This window comes from Haemorhous mexicanus, chromosome 20 (genome assembly GCF_027477595.1).
Source record: "Haemorhous mexicanus isolate bHaeMex1 chromosome 20, bHaeMex1.pri, whole genome shotgun sequence".
NCBI classification, from domain to species: Eukaryota; Metazoa; Chordata; class Aves; order Passeriformes; family Fringillidae; genus Haemorhous; species Haemorhous mexicanus.
In genome coordinates this window covers 2,387,604-2,412,591 of record NC_082360.1, presented here as the reverse complement: position 1 = coordinate 2,412,591, position 24,988 = coordinate 2,387,604, and the positions used below count along the sequence as shown (strand labels likewise).

General features: G+C 49.5%; 1 protein-coding gene across 1 annotated transcript in view; it reads right to left on the bottom strand.

Annotated features, from left to right (window-relative positions):
* Nucleotides 1–511: 511 nt before the first annotated feature.
* The window catches only part of LOC132336743 (heparan sulfate glucosamine 3-O-sulfotransferase 3A1-like), a 35,968-nt gene continuing 11,491 nt past the window's right edge, over nt 512–24,988 (bottom strand). Inside the window, exon 2 of the mRNA XM_059864546.1 lies at nt 512–2,574. Coding sequence (XP_059720529.1) covers nt 1,956–2,574 — 619 coding nt within the window. The 3' untranslated portion in view covers nt 512–1,955. The remainder of the gene's footprint in view (nt 2,575–24,988) is intronic.

Sequence of the window (24,988 nt, the reverse complement as noted above, 5' to 3'; positions counted from 1 at the left end):
GTGAAAGCAGCAGTGGAGGGGGTGAACGTGGCACTGAGCTGTGCCCCACCAGGGCAGAGGGCTGAGCACAGCCTGGCTGTGGTGCCACCAGCCCAGCAGCACTTCTCTACCAGGCATGGGAACCTGGGCTCAGGCTCAGCCCTGCAGTGACAGCTGGGGGAGAAGCTCCTGGGGCCTCAGGAGCTGAAGGAAGGTGTTTCCATCCCCTTGGGAAAAGGGCCTGGCATGCAAAACCCTGTGGGTTTGTGTCTTCAGGGGGTGGGAAGGCTCCAGGACTCCCATCTTTGGGAACAGAGGGAGATGTGCAGGGCTGAGTAGGAAGGTGGTTTAGGGCAGCCAGGAGAAGCTGTGGATGCAGAGGAGCTCAGTGCCATGGGGCTGAGAGGGTCACCAAACCCTTTTCCTAACTTGCCAAGGTGGAAATGCCTCCCTCCCAGGTGAAACTGTAACTTCTGATCCAATTCCCTCTGGACTCCTCTGAAATCTCTGCTCTGCTGGGATTTTATTCCTATTTTTGCTGGTATGCAGGCAGCCTGTGAACTTCATCCCCAGGCTTCTTCCTACCCACATTCCTGGGGGATCCCCACAGTTTGTTTTACCCCCTCAGGTACTCCTCAGAGCTGGGCTCAGCACAGGGAGCACTTCCATGTGGTTTATGCACCAAGGTGTAACTGGGTACTCCCAGAGCTCAGGAATGCTGAAGATCAAGAGCCAGCAGATAAATGAGCCCATGGTAATAAAAGACTCTGCTTCACTAACAGATTTCTGTCTCTGAAACATTTCCACCAGCTAAAAAAAACATGGTAAAGGAGATTTGGTTAGCCTGACAGTTTTTAAAGCCCTTCACAAGCTTCAAGGTTCCCCCTCAGTTCTCCTTCAGGAAAGAACTATTGTTTTCTCATTCCTCTTTCTGGACATGATTATTGCTCACCTTTTCCCAACCAACCCTTCCTCCAGCCCATTTAAGACTGGCCCAACTTAAAGCATTCATCATTATGGCTCATCCCACGTCCACTGGACACCAAGAAGTTTCCTGCACATGCCTGGTGGGAGGGTGGCCACCCCAAACACCTTCAGGGTGGGCTATGAGCATCATCTCAGTGTGGAATCTCCTTCCCATCCCCAAAATCCCTTCAGATGGGCCCCTTTTAGGAAAAAAACCCCTCAGAAAACCATTTTGCAGTCAGAGTAGCAAAAGGGATGCAATAGGGAGCCCTGGTTTAGAGCCAGCTCCTGTGAATGAGGCTTTTGACTACCTGGCAATTTTCATTACAGAGTCAAAAGAATCATTTGTGTTCTTTCACTTTTGGCTACCAAAATTATTTTCTCTCAAAACAAAACAAAGGATTATTGGTTTTGGCTTCCTTAAGAGGAAAAATAAGCTTGGCTGATGAAAAGAGCTTGATTTAAGGGGGGTAAAAGTAAAACAAAACAAAAAAAATTGGATAAGTGGAAGCAAAATTCACCAAATGTTTCATGCAATAAAAAATCCCCTAAGGTAACATTTGGAAAGCCAAATTAGGTATTAAGCCACCTTGGTTTTATTGTCAAAAGTGGTGAGGTCTGGCCAAAATGGCCCTTGCAAGCCAAAACCTGGCTGAACTTTCAGGAAGACTCTGAGCTACCCCGAGCACCCCTGTCACTGCTAAAAACTTTGCACCTGTGTTTTTTTCCAGAGGCTGTGCTAAACCTCGGGCCCACTGGGGGAAGCTGCTCGTGCCAGTAGGACCAGGCTGTCCTCCACAACCTCCTTTTCTGGTCTACACAGCCCCTCTTCTCTGAGAGAAGAAAGGAAACAAAGCCATGTAAAAAAAAAAGAAAAAAAGCAAAGTGTGTTTCAGCACAGCTATTATTTTTTTTTCCCATATTTCCCCCCCCACCTCTCTACTGATACGTAAAAAAAATATATATATATTATATTATATTTTCCTTTTCTTAAATTATTTCTTTCAGCCTCAGTCCCAGCCGAAGTCCTGCCCTGTCATCTGGTAGAACTTCATGTTGAAGGGCCTGTAGAAGTCCCTCAGCCTCTGCACCACCTCCTGGTCGATGTCAGGGTGGGTCCTGCCTTTCGTCTTGCCCAGGCAGTGGGGTTTGCTGCTGCCCTCCGCCTTCTTCAGGCACGGGAAGCCCTTGGTTTTGTTGAAGTAGAAGTGTTTGTCCGTGATGATCCTCTTGAGGCCCAGAAAGTCCTGGACCCTGCCCAGCTCCCCCGCGGGGTCGCTGATCAGCCTCTCCCCGCTGACGAAGAGGATCTGCCCGATGGGGAAGTGCAGCAGCCAGTTCTCCAGGTGCTTGGCGTAGATGCCGATCTGGATGGCGCTCCACGAGGTGTCAATGAGGCCCGTAGTCCTGTTTTTGAAGGTCAGGCTCTCGAAGGTGGGGATGTCAGGCTTCTTGGAGAGCGTCTGGGTGTAGTCCGAGATGGCTCTGGTCACGGGGTCCCGCACCACCACGATCAGCTTGGTGCCCTTGCACATGGAGGAGATGCGGGCTGGGGCCTCCTTGGTGACAAAGTAGCTGGGGGTCTTCTCCATGGTGATCTGCCCCTCCAGTGTCCTGGGCATCAGCTCCCTGCAGAGGGGGAACGAGGGACATGTCAGTGCCAAAATGTGTGGTATTCACACACCCTCTGAGCAGAGAGAAGCTGGGAGACAAGCAGGGAAGAAGGAAACACAATTCTGATCCCTCTTGCTGTGCCTGTGTTGTGCTGAAGCAGAATGCAAAATGGAGATGGTTTGCCCAAAGTGAGGATGTTTTGTTCCCTTGGCCTGTCAGGGCCAGGTGTGTGTGGGACTGTCAGGGGACAGTCAGAGAGAATCAGAGATGGGTGCAGTTCTGTGAGCAAGAGTGAGTGCCTGGCAGGTTCAGTTTAAATGAAATGTACATAGTACAGTATAATAAAGTAATTAATTAGCCTTCTGATATCAATGGAGTCAGATGCATCATTCTCTCTCCCCTTCGTTGGAGTCACCTTTGATTTACAATAAAAGTGCCCTGAGTGGGGTTGGGGAGCTGGATGTGGGCAGAGCTCTGGGGGGGTCCTGGGGATCAAGGGCAGGATGGTCCTGAGCCTCCTGCCTCTGGCCCAGCCCTTCCCTCCTTGCTTTTATTGTCAGGAGAGCCATAGCCTGGAGAAAAGGAGACTCAGGGGGGCCCTCATCCCTCTCACAGCTCCTGAAAGGTGCCTGTGCTCAGCTGGGGCTGGGCTCTGTCTCCAGGCAGCACTGACAGAACCAGAGCACACAGCCTCCAGCTGCACCAAGGGAAATACAGGTTGGATATCAGGGAAAAGTGTTTTACAGAAAGGGTGATAAAGTTCTGGAATGGCTGCCCAGGGAGGTGGTGGAGTCCCCATCCCTGGGTGTGTTTAACAAAGCCTGGATGTGGCACTGGGGTCAGGGTTCAGTTGAGGTGTTGGGGCTGGTTTGGACTGGATGGTCTTGGAGGTCTCTTCCAACCCAGTGATTCTGTGAATTCTGTGTGAATTCAGTGAATTCAGGTCTAATTCCAGGTAAATGGGAGGTGAAACAAAGTGGGAAATCAAGGATGAGCTCAGGTGTTTGCAGAATCCACAGAATTCACAGAATCACAGAATCACTGGGTTGGAAGAGACCTCCAAGATCATCGAGTCCAAACCAGCCCCAACACCTCAACTCAACCCTGGTCCCCAGTGCCACACCCAGGCTTTGTTAAACACACCCAGGGATGGGGACTCCACCACCTCCCCAGGCAGCCATCCCAGAACTTTATCACCTTTCTGTAAAACACTTTTCCCTGATATCCAGCCTGCATTTCCCTGGGTGCAGCTGGAGGCTGTGTGCTCTGGTTGTGTCAGTGCTGCCTGGAGAAAGAGCCCAGCCCCAGCTGAGCACAGGCACCTTTCAGGAGCTGTGAGAGTGATGAGGGCACCCCTGAGTCTCCTTTTCTCCAGGCTGAGCACCCCCAGCTCCCTCAGTTTTCCTCACAGGGCTTGTGTTCCAAGCCCAAATTAATTTTGCCTGTTCAAGCCCTCCCCTCTGTGTGGGATCCCACCTCCCTCCTTGCAGTGGCAGGAACACAGCCCATCTCCACCATCCTAATGCCCTTCCCCTTTAAATTCCTCCCTGCCCACATTGGGGTTTCCTGCACAGAGGCTTGAATTCCCTGGAATAACAGTGAATTCCTGGAGTAACAAAACTCCCTTCCTGTAGGACAGGGGAATTTTCAAAGGACAGGATGCAAGAATTTATTTTTTGGGATTTCCAAGGAGGCAGCAAGTTGGTGCCACATAAAAATGTGCAACCTCAGCCCCTGACCTCAGCAATTTCCTTCTTTCACCCAAAGACATCCCACACAGCAGCTGCTTTGGGAAGCTCTCCTAGAGTGAAGTGGGAAGGGGTTTGGGGCTCGGGCCAGGGTCCATCTGCTCCATGGTCCCCTTGAGAGTTCAGAGCCCTCCTGGGCCAGGATTGGGTGTGATTTGCTGAGGAGCCACAGGATTTGGTGGTTGGATACCCTGAGCTCCTTCATGTTAAACAAGGCGCAGCAGAAAGGTGTAGGAGCCACAGGAGCAGGTGACTGCCAGCTCCTCTCCCTGTCCTCCTCATCCCTCCTGCATGCCCCACCACATCCCATCCCTCACACTCATCACTCCTGCACCACACCCAGACCCGCTGGTGCCTCAGGTTTGGCTTTTCTATTTCTCAGACTCTGTGCTGCTTTAGTGTGTAATTCTGAGCTTCACATTATGGGATGGTGAGCTCTGTGCCCAGAGCAGGGAGACAAAACAATTCCTGCTCCAGCTGGGCACCAAGGACAAATGAGCCAAATCTCAGCCCAGGAGCACAAACCCCGTGGGCTGGAGAGAGAAAAACAAGCAGGGTGGGACTGGCTGGGCTAAAGCTGGGCTGGGACAATGAACTGCAAGGTGCAAATGGAGCAGAGCTGATCCCAGGGAGAGACCCCGTGCCCGGCCGTGCATTTTGGGGCCATTTTGGGTCATCTTGGGTGCAGCCCTGGCTGGGCTCTGGTGCTGCCCAAGGTGGATCCATGGAGGAGATCCTTTAATAAATCCCTGCTTTATTCTGTCACTCTGTCCACCCTCTGTTCTAGGTCAGCTTTCTCAAGAGCATCTACAAAACACCAGATTCCCACCCCACCACGTGGTGAGACACAAATCCATCCTCAGCAGTTTCCCTCTCCACAGCTGATCTTCCCACGCTCCTGTCCTTCCCAGGGGGGCTGGGGGATGCCTAGGGAGTGGCTGCAGCCCCACGGAGGGTCACCACCATGCCACCAGCAGCTCTCCTGGCAGCTGCAGCCCCCCACACCCTGCCCCCTTGGCTCTGACCCCGTGAGTGATGAACTGCTCCCTGCCCGCCTCGCTGCCACCGTCCCGCTGCAGCAACACCTGCTCTGCAAACCTGAGCAATGTGCCAGCAAAATTGAACCCATCTATCAAAAAAAGCAACAATGAAAAGCCAACAGCAGCTAAAACCAGCAATAATAACCAAACCCCAGGCTGTTATGTTACAAATGAGAGAGCAAGGAATGGCCCTCCCTAAAGCAATTCCCTTTGCAACCACCTGACACAGGGGCTGAGCTAAGATGTGCTCCCAGAGAAGCCAAACCTTTGCTGAGGGTTTCTGTCTGGGGGAAACTCCAAAGAATTTGGGACATTCAGGCTGGGGAATAAGCTGAGGAGGATGGAAGATCCCCTATACATCCTGAAGATGTGAAGAAAAAGGGAATCACCACTGACAAGGATGTGGTGTTAGAGCACCCAAGGACCCTCCCTGCTTTCATGGCTCGGGATGAGCTGCCAATGGATGTGATAACAAACACCTTAAAGCAAACTGCAAAGGGGAAATCTGCCTCTGTTAGCTCTTCCCTGCTCAGCAGCTTTGCTGCAGCTCGATTTTCCTCTGGAGAAATGTCCAGGGTCTGGCTGGGATTTGGAGACCCCAACCTGAGGCAGTGGTGGGAAAGGAAGTCTGTCCTGTTTTTAAGGAGGTGCCACTGAAGGGGTCATTGCAGGGAAAACTGTTATTAAAAAAATGCTGCTCCTTCTGAAAGAGCCCCACAGCTCTGCAATCAGCCTTGGGTGCTGTGGAAAAGGGAAAGGAAGGGCCAGATCTGCTCCCAGAAATGCAACAAGGTCACAGGGCGGATGGGACCCTCTACAGAGGGTGGAGCAGCAGGGCAGAGAGGGAAGATGAACTGTCTGAGGGAGCTTGCTTCATCTCTGACTTCTCCTCAGAAACAGTGCCAGAATTCTGCCTCCAGGAAGGAGCCAGACACGGTGGTGACAGGCATGTGACAGGGCTGGCAGCCCTGGGGGAACACAGAGCCTTCTCCACCATGGAGCTAGCAAACAAGCAGGACAGAGAAACTGAGGCACAGCCAGCATCCTGGCTTGGTGCAACCTCACTCACAGCCCCACAGGGGTGTGTGCTGCTCCCTGGGCCTCTGCTGCCACCAGCAATTCATCCTCTTCATCTTCATCTTCCCCCCCACTCTCGGAGTCTCTGTGGTCGAGATGGCCCCAAGGGGTCAGAAAATCTCTTTTTCCCAGCCATGGGATGGAAGAAGGAGTCAGGATTCTTTGGTTCTGCTTTTCAAGGTTGTTGATTTTCTCTTATCCCATTCCTTCTCTGCCCTGCTGAGATCTGCCCAGCAGGTCGGGCTGTGGCACAGTCCCTGCCCTTGGGGTGCTGTTGGCTTTTTATACTGAGAACTATGTGTGCTTTATTTACAATAATTTCCCAATCCCTATCACCTGTGTTAGACACTCTGTCTCTACTCTAAACCAATCCAAAGTTGTCACCATCACAGCAGAAGATGGAGGACAAGAAGAAGGACAAGGCACTCCCAGATTCCTCCATCTTGGCTTCTGAACCCCCATTCTAAAACCCCAAAATTCTACTTTTCCACCCCGTGACAAACTAATATTCTACTTAAACTCTCGTGGCTTGTAAATCTTCATATAAGGCTGGTAATTTTCTCCATGGGTTAAAATCAAAGGCACAGGTGTCTTTGGCTCTATGCCAAAGTCTCTGAGCCTCCTGCCAGGGTCTGGAGTCCTCCAGGGCAGCCAGAGGGATGTCCTGGGTTCCCACACCCCACCATCTCTCTTTTTCTTTCAAATCGTTTTAAGCAGTGACTCTGCAAGTGGAATTTATAAAAAACCCAAAACCAGCTCTCAGAAGCACTCCCCTTCCCCCAGCTCCAGCCCACACTCCCAGAAGTGCCATTACAGCATGTTCAGGAGATGATTGAAAAGAAAGATGCTCTAGCAAGAGTGATAACTCCATGTAACCAGGAGCGTGGATGGATGTATAAATTCAAAAATGCTGCCTAAAGAGATTAATTCCTCCCTCCCATGAGGCCAGCTGCTAAGCCCAGGGGCTGTGCTGCCCCAGCAGCTCTCACAAGGCTCTGTATTTGCTTTGATGAGCTGTGAGTGTGCATGGGAGTCAGCTGAGCCTCCTGCTCTGCCTTCCTTCAGATCTCTGGTGAAATCAATACGTGGAAAGATGCATTTCAGGAAACTGAGAGAAATTAGAAAAAAAAAAAAAAGCTTCCAAGAAAAGCTGTGAGACTGAGGAAGCTGAAAGGAGAGGGGCAAAAGATCAGAGAGGTCTGCAAGGAAAAAAGAAAATCAGTCACGGTGGTGTTGGATGTAAAATCAAACCCAACAGCAAAAGGACACTCTTGCCACTGATTTTAATGAGGATGGATTAAGCTGAGCTTGGAGCAAAGCAAGAGGCAGGAATAGCCCTGGGAGAGGACAAGGAGCCCTGGGTGTCTGCTCTCCCTACCCATCCTGCTGCAGAGGCATTCTCTCTGCACAAAGATAGAGCTCAGGGAAATTCTGCTGTTATTGGGGGGATCTGTGATACAGCTGCCATCTCTCAGAGGATGCTGCACCCTCACAAGACAAGCCAGGGGCCTTGGAATTTCCTTTGTCTCTGCTCTTCCATCCCCATGGAAGCACTGCAAGCCATGCAGGATGAGGGTGTCACCTGCTGAAATATTTGGTTTTTTTCCCTTGCCTGTGGTCAGAAAGGTTTCCAGCAGCACTGCCTCACTCCCACTGTCAGGAAGCAATCCCTGGATTCTTTGCTCCCTCAGGATGTGCTGAGGTGGCTGCCCTGTCCCCCTGGCATGGTCCCTGTGCCCAGGGCAGTGAGCTCCCTCCTGTCCCTGTCATATTTTCTGAAAAATCCTCTTTGCCCAGGATTATTCTCCTGGGAAACTGAGAAGCCTCAGAGAGGAATGAAAACAATAATTATCTGATTGCTGCTCCTGTGTTTGCTGCTCTAGAATGTGGTCTGGGGATTGTTTACCAACAGGTGATTGTCTGATTGGTGTCAGTCCCCTTGGTGTCCCTGCCCTTGGGGTCCCTGCCCTTGGTGTCCCTGCCCTTGGTGTCACTGCCCTTGGGGTCTGTCACTCTAGGACACAAAATAAAACAACGGGGACACTGGAATCTCCAAGGTAAGAAGAAGTGCAGGTTAATTTTTTACTTTAACATTTATAGATTTTTAAAAGTGACAGTGGATTGGAGGGTGACAGTGCCACCTCTCCAATGCCACTGGACAAACCAACAGTCCATCAGAATTCTCCTCCTACAGAAAAGAACATAAAACAATAATTATTTACAGAAAGCATGTGAGAAGGTTTGTTAGAAGAATGTAAACATCAGAAGGCTTGGAAGAACTTGGAGAACAGGGAGACAGGTGTCCCTTCCCTTGGTGTCCCCGCCCTTGGTGTCCCTGCCCTTGGTGTCCCTGCCCTTGGTGTCCCTGCCCTTGGTGTCCCTGCCCTTGGGGTCCCTGCCCTTGGTGTCCCCGCCCTGGCTGCAGAGGCTCGGGGCAGTGCAGTGAGGGGCAGCAGCTGCACACGAGGAGGGGGCTCTGCTCACCACCCCCGTGCCCTGCTGTGCCTCCCGTGCTCAGCTCCTGCCCCCCTGCTCTCCTGGGATGGAGAGTGTGTGGATCAGAGCTCATTACAGCACGCAAACCCTCTGTCTAATTGCTCTGATGAATTATTGACGGGCTGGGCTGCTGCTTTGAGGGCAGCAGGTAGTGGGGAGCACAGTGCCCAGGGGCCTCCTCGTGCTGAGAGGTGATCCCCATGTCCCAGCATCCCAGTCTGGGAGAGGAAACTGTGCCAAGAAGTTCCCAAAAAACCCACCCTGCTGGAAAGCACATCTGGAGAGCAGCAGTGCCTAAGTGCTATTGACAAGCAGAAACTCCCTGGTGTCATTAGCCCTGCCAGGCATTGATTTTCTCTGCTGGAACAAGAAACTCGTCGGAGCTGAGGCAATCACAGGTGGCACCTCCAGCTCCTCTGGGCTGTCCAGCTGCCCTTTGGAGAAGGGGTGTTTCAGAGCTGTTTTCTTTTCAGTGGCTAATTGCTGGTAAATCCCAGCCCTCTGCCCACCAGGAACAGATGAAGAGCCCCAGGGCTCTTGGTCACAGCCCCTTCAACATGTGTCCATGCTTGGTATGGGAATGGAGACACCACCAGGCATCTTCTAAAGGATCTTTCTGTGCCAGGGCTGGGGCTGGGTTCATCAGCCACCTCTGCAGTGCTTGGTGTCACTCCCTGTGGTGTGACATCCCCCTGGGCTGGCCATGAGCTCTTTAACCCAGCCTTAGGGCACTCCCAGCAGCTCCAATGAGGGGGGAAGTCAAGCACTGGGAAAGGACAAACTCCTCCTGTCCCATCAGACCTGGACCCAACACTCATCACCTCTGGTCTCCCCAGCACCATGGTCAGGTTAACCCCAGCAGTGGGCAGAGCTCCACACTTCAGGCAGGAGCCTTTTGCCAAATTCTTGCAGCACCAGCTGATTCTTACAAGGGAGAAAACCAGGCTCAGAGTGATTTCATCACATTTTCAATGCCATTCCCAAATAAAAAGGGATTCTTCATCACAACCTGCTGACTCCCCTCGATGTCATGTCATGCCAAGGAGGATTTTCCAGCTGAGACAATGGACATCATCCTTTTACATCCCTTGCAAGTGCAAATCAAGAGCTCCCTTCTGCCATCCCACCACACAGGAGGGCCAGTCCCTGCTGAGGATGTGGCTGGACACAAATCCATGAACCCAGCACCCACCTAAAGCACAGCTTTGCTGGCAAGTCCTTGCCTGTTTGTCCACTGCACCACGGAGAGGGAGCTCCCAGCCTCTTTCCATCCCACAGAAGGATGCCAGGAGCCACAGCCTTGAAGGCACCAGCACAACCTTCAGCCTGGCCCTCACCTTCCTCAATTACAATCTTAAACCAGCCAGTTTTGGCACCTGCATTGCGATTTTTGTTTGTTTTAAAGGTGTGCCTGTGTGCTGGCACACTGGGGTTTGTGCCCAGCTGGGATGTGAACAGAGCAGGAGATGGCACTTGCTCTGAAAAGTTTAAAGAGCAAAGACTGAGGGATGACCAAAAAATGGCTACAAATGGCCCAGCACCTGATATAAACAAATCTCAGTCTCATTCTTCCTCCCTAAGGGCACCCCTGAAGTCTTACAGGGGTGCATCCACCCAGACATCCTCACAGGAGCTGCTGCTGGGCTTGGGGGGAGCAGGACTGCACCTTGCCCACCTGGACCTGGGGGACCCTCTTGTTAAAGATCTTTAAAGGCCTTCAATTTATGATGGTATTTATTAAAGGCCTTCAACAGACACACCCTGGGCACTCCAAAGCTTCCCAGAGAGGCTACACCCAAGATGGACACTGCTCATGAGTTTTTCAGACAATTTTAAGCTTGCTCCATTTACATATCAGGTGTTAATCCTCCAGTTACAGCTTCAGGTGATAAAGTCCTATTCCCCCAGTTTGCTCTCCCCTCCAATTCACTTTTGCTTGTACTTTTTGGGGCCTGAGGCTGTAGGGTGTCCTTGAGTTTGAGGCCCAGAGGAATTGTTTTGTCTGACCAAAATGTGAAGGCAGCAGCTGACACTTTATATGGAGTTTAGAGCTATGCACCAATGCAGGGCAGGATCTGAAAAAGTGCAGGATCTGAAGGCTCTGTAATTGGGAGAGTGTGGGAAAACCTCCATCCCCAAACCAACCTCATGTCTCTCTCACTCAAGGATCTCCAAGACCACACATTTCAGCCCTGACTAAGCAAATCATCTTAAGGAGGAAGGTTAAAGAACTGTTTGTTATTGGAAGTGTCTCCCTCTTTAGGATTCTTTTTTTTTTTTTGATAAATTAACTCCAGCTCCATTACTTCATGATATATTTCCCCTGACATTTAATTATACTTACACCAAACACATTAAGCCAATCAGTCTGAACAGCTTCTTATTAATATGCAAATTTCTCCTTTGAAAAGCCATGAATCTGTGAAAAAAATCTCCACAGGCTTCAATTAGGCCCTTTTGGGATGTTGGGAGGTTCCCTGAGAAACACCCTCCTGGCCCAGGGCAGGAACCCAGCCCCTCAGACAGTGGGAAGGGGAAAAGAGGAGGCCAAAGCACCTTCAAAGGTCTGGAGGATGAGCATGAGAGGCTGAAGTTTGCAAACCAACAGGGTGTTGGCAGCTTGTCCCTATCCCAGCACCTTCCATGGGAACCACTGCCTGTCCTGTGTGCAAGTCATCCTCTGGGGCCAAAAACAGGTGGTTCATGTGAGAGCTGCAGAATATTCCCTAGAACATCAACTTTGAGCAAAACCAAACAGGAATCTGGGTTCGTATTTCTCATCCATCCCAGACCCTTCCATGGGAACCACTGCTTGTCCTGTGTGCAAGTCGTCCTCCTCTGGGGTCATAAATGGGAGGATCATGTGGAGATGCAAAATATTCCCTGAAAACATCAACTTTGAGCAAAACCAAACAGGAATCTGAGTTCTTATTTCTCATCCATCCCAGCACCTTTCCAAGGGAACATCTGCCTGTCCTGTGTGCAAGTCATCCTCCTCTGGGGCCAAAAACAGGTGGTTCATGTGGGAGCTCCAGAATATTCCCTGAAACATCAGCATGAGCAAAAACAAACAGGAATTTGGGTTCTTATTTCTCATCCCAGCACCTTTCCATGCTGCCTGTCCTGTGTGCAAGTCATCCTCTGGGGCCATAAATGGGAGTTTCACATGGGAGCTGCAGAATATTCCCTGAAACATCAGCATTAGCAAAAACAAACAGGAATTTGGGTTATTTTTTCTTATCCCAGCACCTTTCCAAGGGAACCTCTGCCTGTCCTGTGTGTAAGTCATCCTCTGGGGCCATAAATGGGAAGTTCACATAGGAGCTCCAGAACATTCCCTGAAAATTCAGCTTTGAGCAAAAACAAACAGGAATTTGGGTTCGTATTTCTCATCCCAACACCTTTCCAAGGGAACCACTGCCTGTCCTGTGTGCAAGTCATCCTCTGGGGCCATAAATGGGAGGTTCACATGGGAGCTGCAGAATATTCCCTGAAACATCAGCATTAGCAAAAACAAACAGGAATTTGGGTTATTTTTTCTCATCCATCCCAGCACCTTTCCAAGGGAACCTCTGCCTGTCCTGTGTGTAAGTCATCCTCTGGGGCCATAAATGGGAGTTTCACATAGGAGCTCCAGAACATTCCCTGAAAATTCAGCTTTGAGCAAAAACAAACAGGAATCTGGTTCTCCTGGCGCCATGGGCAAATGGGACATGATTTGCATTAGGCAAATAAATTGAACTACACAATTAACCATCTGCCCTGGAACAGATTTAAGATTTGCTTTAAAGCATCACTTCCCTCCACTCTCACATCCATCTGAAGGCTGCAGGATTTTCTGCTGGGAAACCAACTGGGAATTAATTCATTGAATCATTCCTATAATTGCAGGGAAACATCAGTGGAGGTACCAGAGCCAGGGTGGCCTTTGGCCCCACGGATGTGTTTCCTGTGGATTACACCAATGGACAAACCACAAAACTGCTTCAAAACCTCCCAGAGCCTCCAATTCCCACCAAAAGTCTTTAGTCACCAAACCAAGATGATTTCCTGGGAGCTGCTGAGAGCCACATCATCATCTCAAGGAAAAGTTTAATCTTATTCCAAGAGAAGTTGCAGGTTTTCTTAAAAAACATTTGATTTTCTGTAATTTTTTTTATTCCCCGCAGTCAGACATCAGGATCAGAAATACACTGCAATCAGTGCACGATATAAATAGTCCAATTTTGGGAAACAGCTCTCATGAGCAATAAAGAAACCCAATTTACTGTGCACTATAATAAAAATATCTCTTTTACCATATAAATCAAACCAAAGTGAACAGATTAAAAAAAAATAAACTCAACCCCCCTGCTTTCTGCCCACAGGCACAAGCAGACTGCCCTGGGGAAGGGCTTGCCTGCCCTGTATAAATATATACGAGAGCAAATCTGTTAAAAATTGCAGCCACCACTTTGTTTTCTAAAGGTCCCAGTTTATCCTTGGTCAGAAGAAGGAGGGCTGGGGAGAGGTCGGCCAGAAACACAATCCTTTCCTGTATAAACACACAGTCTGGGCTGGCTTTAAGTGCATCATATGGTCTGTATTTTATATGTGTATACAGAGAGAGAGAGAGAGAGAGGAAGAGAGATTTTTCAAGCCAGTCAGAGACATAAAGTGATCTTATATCATCTAAAACCAACAATCAGACTTGGACTTCTGGCAGTTTTCCTTGCAGTTGTCCCTGCCACCCCCCTGCCCCTTCCTCCCAGCTGCTGGAGCACACTGCTGTCTGCCCCCATTATTTTTCACAAAGGCATATAAATCACTGTGGAAACTCTTATTATCTTATTTTCCCTCTGCTTCTCTCTTGTCTGTTTGGAGAAAAATTAATGCATTTGTCTCTGGAAAAATGTGCAGCCTCTATAATTCAGTTTTAAAACAAGCACAACCAGCAAATGGATAGAGCTCTGTTAGGAGACTCATTTTTCATGTGGGTAATTGAACCCTTCCCTTCGATTTTTCCTCTGGGTGTTAAAGACAACTGATGCCTTCCTGGAATTTGCTTATGTCTCAGAAAGGTGGAAAGACAGGACAGAAAAAGCAGAGGAGATAAAGAAAGGAGAGAGGAGAAGGAGAAGGAGAAAGAAGGAGAAGGAGAAGGAGAAGGAGAAGGAGAAGGAGAAGGAGAAGGAGAAGGAGAAGGAGAAGGAGAAGGAGAAGGAGAAGGAGAAGGAGAAGGAGAAGGAGAAGGAGAAGGAGAAGGAGAAGGAGAAGGAGAAGGAGAGAAGAGAAAAGAGAAAAGAGAAAGAGTGAAAAGAGAAAGAGTGAAAAGAGAAAAGAGAAAAGAGAAAAGAGAAAGAGTGAAAAGAGAAAGAGAAAAGAGAGAGAGAAAAAAGAGAAAAGAGAGAGAGAAAAAAGAGAAAGAGAGAAAAGAGAGAGAAAGAGAAAGAGAAAAGAGAGAAGAGAGAGAAAAGAGAAAGAGAGAAAAGAGAAAGAGAAGAGAGAGAGAGAAGAGAGAGAAATGAGAGAGAAAAGAGAAAGAGGGAAAAGAGAAAGAGGGAAAAGAGAGAGAGAGAGAGAGAGAGAAGAGAGAGAGAGAGAAGAGAGAGAAGAGAAAGGGAAGGTCCAAAGCACATCTTGGAGCCCTGGCTGTCTCTGTAGGGGGACCTTGGGGAGCCCCCAGGCAAACATCCCAGCTGGGATTTTTCCAAAAGCTGGGGGAGCTTTGATTTGGACAGCTTCTCACCACCTAGGCTGCTGAGGAAATCCATCCCTATCACAGGGACAGTTCAGTGTCCTGCAAACCCACGGGGTCCTGCCAGAGCCCCAAACCCAGATGTGCCCTGGGGACACACACACTGCGTGGCTGATGCCAGCAGGTTCATCCTGATGCCTCTTTCTGCAGTCAAAACTCAGGGAATCTCCACTGCCAATGGAACTTCTGCCCCCCCCCAGAAAATGGGAACCCAAACCATCAGTTCTCCAGAAAGTCCTCCAGACAGACAAACCCCAAAAATCAGCCAGCTTGGAAATAGCCCCCATCCCTGGGGCTGGGGATGCCTCTGCTCACATCCTGATCCCTCATCAGCTCTGGGGCTCCATCCAAGCCAGACAAAAGTGAAAAGTAAAAAAGTGACACAAACAATCACCCAGAAGTCAGGAATGATTCCAGAAAGGCCACAAGCAAGTGAGTGCTCAGGCCAGCAAAAACTGTTGTGTGGCATTCACATTCTCTGGAAAAATCCCTTCACCCAGGATTGTTCTCCTGGGAAGCTGAGAGGCCTCAGAGAAAGGGAAACAATTTGATCTCATTTGCTTCTCCTGTGCTGTGCTCATGTGGAATGTGTTTGGAGATTGTTCACCCACAGGTGATTGTTCCATTGCATTCTGCTGGGAGTTGTTTTCACTCTTTGGCCAATCAGGGCCAGGCTGTGCCAGGGCTCTGGAGAGAGTCAGGAGTTTTCATTTTTATCTTTTTAGCCTTCTGTCTGTATCCTTTCTGTATTCTTTAGTATAGTTTAGTACAGCATTCTTTAATATAATATAGATGATAAAATAATAAATTATCCTTCAGAGAACATGGAGTCAGATTCATCATTCCTGCCACGGGGCATCCCACAAATCCAATACCCTGGGACTTGATTCGAGCCAGTCAAAAGCGAAAATTCAAAAAAGTGACACAAACAATCACCCAGAAGAAGTCAGGAATTATTCCAGAAAGGCCACAATCAAGTGAGTGCTCAGGCCAGCAAAAACTGTTGTTCCTTTGTCTCTCCCTACATTATCTCTGTCCCCTGGGAGCTGCATTATTGCCTGCAATACATAATGCAATTTGCTCCTTTTCCATGTCTGCCTGATTTTCCCCTGGTGCCTGGGCAGGCCATGCACACTCACTGCTCCTGCCATGGAAAAGGAGAAGGGTGGGAGAGGAGTTAGGGTGGGAAATGGAGCTGGAGGCAGGGGTGGCTGTTGAGAAGCTGCAGACAATGTAAAGGGGAATAAAATGTTGTCTGAAAATTGGAAAGACACAGAAAAAAACCACTAAATTGAGGTGATTTGTGAAAAAAACAAAAACAAAACCAACAAACCCAGCGTTCCTCCATTCTCCTTCCCTCTGAAGAAATGCCACCAAATCTCAGAGACTGGAAATGAGTGCAGGGACTAAACCAGCCAAATTAAGGCAGCTGAAGCTGGAGGTAGAGAAATAACACTGGAAATGGGCAGTGGATGCAGCAGGCTGGGACCCACGGGGCTGTGCAGCCACACCTGGGGAGTCCTGGACACCCCTGTGTCTCTGGAGATGATGAACTGGCTGCTGGGGTCTGGGGAGCAAGGAGATGGACTCTCCCCCTTCTCTGCAGAGGTAAAAGGATCTGTCAGCCAGGATATTGTCGTGGAGTCCTCAGCAGTTCAGCAGAGATGATGACAAAGCTTTGGAAATTCCTGTGGCACGCCCTGGGCTGCTGGAGATGGTGTGTGCACATCTGTCTGTGTATCTGTGCCTGCTGGGGGTTTCATGAAACACCCAGACACCTCAGAGGACCTCACTGCTGAGAACACAGGTTGTTCCTTAAATTATGCTGGGAAGTGACTTTTTTTATGTATCACTACACATCTCCTGCTGCTGCATGGCCAAAAACCCCTTTATTTGTATTACAAAAAAGGGAGCCTGACCTCAGGCTATGATCTAAAATACATAGAGTCACACAAGTTCACTCTTGCAGTGGTTCTTCATCCTTCCTGTGCCAATTCTTTGTCCTTTTGCTAAATGAAACTTTAATGGCTGGGAAAGGGCTCTGTACTTTCATTCCCAGAGCAAAGCAGTCAAGTGCAAAGGGGGGAAAAGTCTCCAGAAAGCTGAAAAAGATTCTTCCTGGCCTAATCTGCAAGTTCTGGGCAAGGCAAGGGCCAGTGCTGAGGAAGCTGCAGAGGGATGGACACTGGTGTCTCCAGCCCCTCAGTCAGGGCAGGGAGCTTAGCCATCACTCACAGGATCATGCAGCAAGAGCTCTTCCCTGAGCTCAGCAGCTCCACCTTCTCCCAGGGAATGCACCACGGTCTGATCCACTGTCAGAGCCATCTGACATATTTCAGGGAGGTTTAGTTTGCAGATTCCATGAGGAAATGGCCCAGCAGCCAGCTCAGCTCTGCCCTGCAGGTCTGCACCATGCTCACCTTTGTGTCACAGGGAGGGGATGGCTCAGGCTGGGCAGTGCTGGGACACTGGGGCTCCTCAGAGTGAATACAGCTCAGTAATGTGAAAGGAAGGAAGGAAGAAAAGGAAAAGGAAAAGGAAAAGCAAAAAGGAAAAGGAAAAGGAAAAGGAAAAGGAAAAGGAAAAGGAAAAGGAAAAGGAAAAGGAAAAGGAAAAGGAAAAGGAAAAGGAAAAGGAAAAGGAAAAGGAAAAGGAAAAGGAAAAGGAAAAGGAGAAGGAGAAGGAAAAGGAGAAGAGAAGAGAAGAGAAGAGAAGAGAAGAGAAGAGAAGAGAAGAGAAGAGAAGAGAAGAGAAGAGAAGAGAAGAGAAGAGAAGAGAAGAGAAGAGAAGAGAGAGAAAAGAAAAGAAAAGAAAAGAAAAGAAAAGAAAAGAAAAGAAAAGAAAAGAAAAGAAAAGAAAAGAAAAGAAAAGAAAAGAAAAGAAAAGAAAAGAAAAGAAAAGAAAAGAAAAGAAAAGAAAAGAAAAGAAATATTCTCCAGAATATGGATGGATGAAAAAAACCCCAATTATTGACCTCAGGTTCATAAGTCACCTTGATTCATTTGGATCCAGGTCAATAAACACTGCTGTTCCTCAGCCAGCTCTGAACATGGGCTGGGGGCTTCAGCTCAGCTCCTGAAGATGACCCCAGCCTCTCCTTTCCCAGGGCTACCCTGCTTAGCAAGGCCAACCCTCCTCCACCATCCATTTCTCAGCATCCAAAGACAAAACCCCCTTCCTCTTCCATCACACCTCCCTGGGAACACGTTGGGAGGCACAGGAAGAACTGACCAAGGCCAGGCTGACACTCTTGAGAGCAGCAGGGATTTCAAACCCCAGAGGCCACCCCACAGTCACCCATCACCCATGGTGGGAAGGGGCACACGGGGACCCCCGGCACGGTGCGGTCTCTCCATTCCAGCAGGGAGGGATTTGGAAAAGGATTCTGAGCCTTGGGAGCTCAGGTCTTCTGCTCTCAAGGCACTTTGGACAGCCCAGACAGGACCCCTGGAGATGAAGATTTTGAAGTGTGATCAAAGAGACCTGACATAGCAAGGGGGATTAATGTTCCTGCAAACGCACAGTGAAAGCTTCTTAGTTACTCCAGTGGGGCTTTTTCCAAAGGGGCCTAAGGGAGTTAGGCACTTAAAGCTCACTCAGATCCTTTATTTAGTTTGCAAATCGTGCACTGGAGCAGTGTGACCCCTGAAGCATTACTTCTGGAGCGTGTCTGCTTGAGTGAGGAGCTGAATTGATCCTGGCTCTATTGGTGGCCTCCTGCAGCTGCTCCTCCTCCACACCAGGGAGAGAGTCTGCCCGCAGGAACAGCTGAGGGGACAAAGAAATAAAACAAGACACCTCACTGAAAACATGGGGATGGCTGGGAGCAGCTCCAGGTCTGATCCCTTCCACAGGGGTTTGTGCTGGACATTGGGAGCTGGAGATGTGAATGATCCCTCCTGGAAGGTCTCACCACCACCTCTAGGAAAGCTGCAGGAATCACTCATTTCATGACTTTGGTTACTCTTCACTGCTCTCATCTCCCTGATGTGTTTTTTTTACTCCATCTCCAGCTTTTACAGTCAAAAACTGTAGAAAGAAGTCATGGTGGGTGCTTTGCTCCCCAGCTGGTTACATCCTTGTGATGCCCTAATCATTCCTACCACCACTTCCAGTCCTAGGGTTCCAGCTTCAGACATCCCAGCTGTCCCTAGGAAGCTGCTCCAGTGTGAGACAGGAATTTACACCCCAAAGGAGGAAGGTTTGATCCCTTTCCTTTAAGCCAGCACCATGCTGGGCTCCTACCCCACGCTGCTCAAAAGGTAATTGTCAATTGCTGCTCTAATGGTCCCAGTTTTGGAAAAAGCAGCACGAGGAAGCTGGAAAAAAACCCAGAAACAATAAACAAAGAATGTTTGTTTTCACACAAATATCCCTCATCATAATCAGGAAAATCCTACTACTAAAAATAATAATAATGAGAAATGCAGATCATGGTCAGGCTGCTTTCCAAGCCTTCCCACAGGGTCCCCTGGGCTTCACCTCACCCACCTCATCCCCACAAACTGGTCAGGGAGCCCAAGAGGGAGCACAACACCAGCAGGCTGTTGGGAAGCAGGGCACACATGTGACATGCCATTGTCCCTAATTTGATTAATGAAGCCATCACGCTAACAGAGCATCCTACACACCCCCAGCACCTCGTCCTAACCCACACCAGAACTTCCCAGCACAGCATAAATCCCCCAATCCTTGCCTCTCTCAACTTTGTCAGGTAATTGTTTATGAAAAGATGAATGTACACAATAATACTGGGTGAAGGGAGCTGATGTATGTGGTGTTAATGAATGAAATAATCAGTTTGGCAATAACTGGCATGTGTATTTGTCAAAAGGGAGCCAGCAGGACATTAGCATTCTGCAGCCACCAAACCTTTATCTCCTGGCCTTGTGTTTGACAACCGCCCCCAGATAGTCCATGAATAAAATCCAGAGTAGTACCCAGACATAATTAAACTGCCAATGTGGATGTACCTAAATGAACTTGATATCTTAATGACACTAGATAGCAGGGGAATAATGAAGGCAGTGTGAAAGGGACGTGCATAATGAGCACAGCCACGGTGGGGACTGCAGCTCCTCGTTAGCACAGCCAGCCCTGCCCCTGCTCCCACGCCAGCCCAGGGCCAGGGGACACTGCCAGCCTCACCCAGGTGCTAGGGACACAGTGCCACCCCTCAGGGGACAAGGGCTGCTCCTGCAGGGCTTGCCAAAGCTCAGGGCATGTCTCGTCCTCCCTCCTCCAGAAATCCCTCCTTTGCCCTGATGCCTTGGGAAGGCTGACCCGGAACAGAGGCTGGACAGAGTTACAGAATAAAGCAGGGATTTATTAAAAGGATCTCCTCCATGGATCCACCTTGGGCAGCTCCAGAGCCCAGCCAGGGCTGCACCCAAGATGACCCAAAATGGCCCCAAAATGCACGGCCGGGCACGGGGTCTCTCCCTGGGATCAGCTCTGCTCCATTTGCACCTTGCAGTTCATTGTCCCATCCCAGCTTTAGCCCAGCCAGTCCCACCCTGCTTGTTTTTCTCTCTCCAGCCCACAGGGTTTGTGCTCCTGGGCTGAGATTTGGCTCATTTGTCCTTGGTGCCCAGCTGGAGCAGGAATTGTTTTGTCTCCCTGCTCTGTGCAGAGAGCTCACCATCCCCTGATATGAAGCCCAGACCCACACACTAAAGCAGCACAGAACCTGAAAAACATAAAAGCCAAAACCTGAGGCATCAGCCCCATCTCTCTGCACCTAACCCTGCCACATCTGCTCCTCCAGAGAGCTCTGGCATGCTGCTGTGCAGTGCAGACGTGATTTTAGGAGCATTTAACGTGATTAAATTACCAGACATGCTCCTTTTTAAGGGTTGTTTTTTTTTTCCAGCACAGAGATGGTTTTCGAGGAAACAAGCTGTTCCTTGGGGATGGGCAGCTCTGAAGATGTCCCAAGATAACTCAGCAGCACAGAGCCACAACCCCTCATTCCCATCCCAGCCACTGACACCGAGCCAGATGTGTCCTCTCCCAGCACCTCTGGGTGCAATCCTTCCTCTAGAGCATGCTGAGCACCCTGACAGCCATCCCAGCTGTCCTAGAAAGTGAGGAATAGAGTGAGACAGGGATGTACACCCCAAAGTCAGGTTTGATCCCTCTCCATTGGAGCAGCACCCCAGTGGGCTCCTACCCCACACTGCTCACAAGGTAATTGTCACTTGCTGCTCTGATGCTTCCAGTTCTGGCAGCAAATGAGTGGTGCAGAACAGGTATCAGTCTCATTAAAGAAATAATAAAGGGAAACTGGAGCACGTGCTACAGGGGAAGGAACACTCCCCTGCACACAGGATGCAGCCTGGCTGGTTTTTGTCAGCAGCAGAGTCCCTGCCTTCTGCTGAGAGAATTCCAAGATATTTGAATGCAATGAGCTCAGCATGTAAGAAAGCAACTGGTGCAATAGGCTCAGCTTGACTCTGTTGGGATGGAATTGATGGCAGGCTCACAAATTGTCACAAAGCCAGCGTGGGAAATGTGACCTGGAACAGCTCCTATCTCCCTCTATGAAGCAGATTAGGAAAAATTGCTTGATGCAGGTGGGAAAAGTTCAGCAGGTTTGGGGGAAACCATCTTAAACCCCTGAAGTGTTCAAGGTTAGGCTGGATGGGGCTGGTACAAACCTGGGTTGGAAGGTCTGTAAGGCCCCTTCCAAGCCAAACCACTGGTGATTCTCTGATTCTATCCAAGTCCAACACAGCCAGGACCTGTCACCGACATGTTCTATGAAAAATCCTTTCCTTAGGATTTTTTCCTCCTGAGAAGCTGAGAGACCTCAGGAACAAAATGCAAACAATGATTCTCTGCTGCTGTGGAATGCAGCAGGTGGATCTGGGATTGGTCTCACCTGGTTGTTTCTAATTAATGGCCAATCCCAGTCCAGCTGTCCAGACTGTTTCGGTCACAGACAAACCTTTGTTATTCATTCCTTTTCTATTCTCAGCCAGCCTTCTGATGAAATCCTTTCTTCTGTTCTTTTAGTATAGTTTTAATATATTATATATCATAAAATAATAAACCAAACCTTCTGAAACATGGAGTCAAGATTCTCATCTCTTCCCTCAGTCTGGACAGCTGGACTGGGATTGGCCATTAATTAGAAACAACCAAATGAGACCAATCCCAGATCCACCTGTTGCATTCCACAGCAACAAGATAATCTTGTTTACATTTTGTTCCTGAGGCCTCTCAGCTTCTCAGGAGGAAAAAATCTAAGGATTTTTCATAAAACATGTTGGTGACAAGGAGGAACCTGGGCATGTGCTCACCACCATGTCCTGAGCAATGACAGCCAGCACTGCAGTGATGCAGCCAACGTGCTCTGAGCTCCTGCCAGGTGAAACCCTCAACTCACTGCCCCTTCCCCCTACTGGATATTTGTCCCAATTCTTCAACCACTGCTTTCCTTGCTAGGAAAGGCATCCTGTGGTGTACCCTCATGAGCCAGTAATGGGATTTCATTAGATTAAATAACTCCAGTGAACCCCAGAGACCAACAGCACTTTAAACACGGAGCTCAGAGTTAGAATTCCTGTTATTTAGCATTGATTAGATTACAGGGCAAATCCAATTTCTCCCTAACCATATGCTGGCTATGATTTGCCTGGTGGGAGATGTTAAGGAGGGCATTCCTGGAAATCTCTGCAGAGGGAAGGGCCCGTGGCTGAGTCAGCAATGTCAGGGTGACCCAAGGCTTGTGCCTGAAAGTCCTTCTGCAGAGCAGGGCTCAGGGGGTGTCCCCACTGTCCCTGCCCTCACTTTGCTCCAAAGCTGGGGCTGCATGCAGATCTGTACCTGCCACGTTGGTTCACCATCCCCTGCAGCAGGAACATCACCAGGAGATGTGCCACGTCACCACAGCCCTGCCCCAGCTGAGCTGCTGATCACTCCCCAAAGCTCCCTCCTGACTCTTTTCCCCCAGAGTACCAAGGCTGGGGCTGCCAGCAAGGGATGTGCCTGGAGCCTCTGGCACTGCCCAGCACTGGTGCTGCAAGGGGAGGAGAGCAGGACAGTGCCCAGGTCCCTTCCTCCTCTCCAGGATCCTGTTGGAATCTCTTCTACAGCTCTGGGCTGGGAGTGGGCTGGAAAAAGCTGGTCAGGGCAGGAGTGAGATCATCTCGGGGCTCCACTCCCCCATCTGAGGTGTGGCAGGTGCCCTCTCCCTGAGGGCAGCACGGGGACGGGATGGTGTCAGTGCACAGGGCACTCTCCTTCCTGTGTGTGCCAGGTGCTCAATGCCTGCCTTGGCAGATCAGCCAGGACAGAGCTTCCTTCCCCTGTGCTGGAACCCTGGGTGCTGAGAATTTTAAACTTCCTGTGCTGACCCACAGGAGAGCACTGCATTGGACCTGGGGCTGTGGAGAAGGCTTCCAAAATTGATTAATGACACTGGGTGTGGAGTTGGTTAGAAGTGTGTGATCTCACAGGGTGAAATTCTGAAATTCCAACACCCCTGGACATCTTGGCTGACAGAATTTGCAGGGAATGCCCTGATGAAGGAAGGAATGATGCATCTGACTCCATCTTATCAGAAGGCTAATTAATTACTTTATTATACTGAATTATTCTATACTATATTACATTATATTACATTACATCTCAACTGAGTTGGCCAAGCACTCAGCCCTGCACACAACTGCACTGCACTGCACTGAGGGCTAATTAATCACTTTATCAGAAGGTTAATTAATTATTTTATTATACTATATTATTCTATACTATATTACATTACATCTAAACTGAATCTGCCAAGCACTCAGCCCTGCACACCCTGCTCGTGACTGTCAGCCCACAGTCCCAACACACACACAGACAAACAAAACACCATCACTGTGGGGAAACAATCTCCACACTGCATTCTACTTTGGCACAACACAGGCACTGCAAATGAGATAAGAATATTCTTGGGAAGAATTGTGCCTTGCTTTTCTCTCTGAAGGGAAATGTGGGGCTACACACTTGGCCCTGACAGGCCAAGGAACCAAAATATCATCCCTGTGGGTAAGCAATCTCCACGTTGCATTCTACTTTGGCACAATACAGGCACAGCAAATGACAAGAATTGTTTTTCCTTTCTCTGAGGTTCAGGGAATGTGAATCCCAGAAATATTCTTGGGAAGAATTGTGCCTTGCTTTTCTCTGTGAAGAGAAATGTGGTGACATTGGCTGATGCATCTCTGGAAGCAGAGGGGGTCAGACAACCCCTAAATGCATCCCCCACAGCCTGACTGCAGGGATGGCAGCACCAAGAATGGGGACACACCCAGGCATCAGCTGTGACCAGGGGTTTGCTGCTGTTGGAACTCAGGACATCCCTCTGGCTGTCCTGGATGGCCCAAACCCCTGCCAGGGGGCTCAGAGACCCTGGCACAGAGCCCAAGACCCCTGGGCCTTTGATTATGACCCATGAAAAAAATTACCAACCTTACATGAGGATCTGCAAGCTGCAAAAGTCTAAGCAGAATAATAATTAGTTTGTCACAGGGTGAAAAATAGATTTTTGAGGTTTTTAGAATGGGGGTTCAGGAGGAAAGATGGAGGGATCTGGGCATGTCCTGTCCTTCTTCTTCTTGGCCTCCACCTTCTGCTGTGATGCTGGCACTTTTGGATTGGTTTAAGGTAGAAGCTGACTGTCTAACACAGGTGATGGGTATTGGGAAGTTATGGTAAATAATGTACATGTAGTTTTTAGTATAAAAAGATAACACTGCCCTGGGGGCTGTCAGAGTGCCTCTGTCTGACCTGCAGCTTGGACCTTAACTGGACAAAGTATTTTATAGGTAAGAAACAATAAGGAACCTTGAGAACAAGAACTGAAGAGCTCTGACTCCTTCTTCAACAGCTGGGCTGGGAAAAGAGACTTGGTGACACATCTCAGAGTCACTGTGAGCAGCAGAGATCCCGAGATGCTGCCACTCTGCCAAAGAGCCCGAGTGCAATCGGGAGCTGGAGCAGATGAAGCTGTAGGCTCCACTCCCAAAAGGCAGAGCTCACAGCTCACTGACCCTGTCACACAGCAGGTCCCTGGGATGTGACAGGGGGCCACGACCCCCCGTGCAGGCAGGGCAGAGCTCAAGCTGTCCCACAGCAAACAAAGCAGCCCTGGTGCTGGGGCCGCCCGGGGCTGACCCCACCGGGGCACTGGGCATGGTCAAACTCAATTAACTCTGTGTTAATTCTCTGTGCAGCATCTGGGTCAGCCTGGGAGCCCTTCCCTGCCCCAGCCTCTCCAACTGGCCTGCTGAATTCCTTAGGAGGCTGCTCCAGGGAAGGGACAGGTTGGATATTAGGAAGAA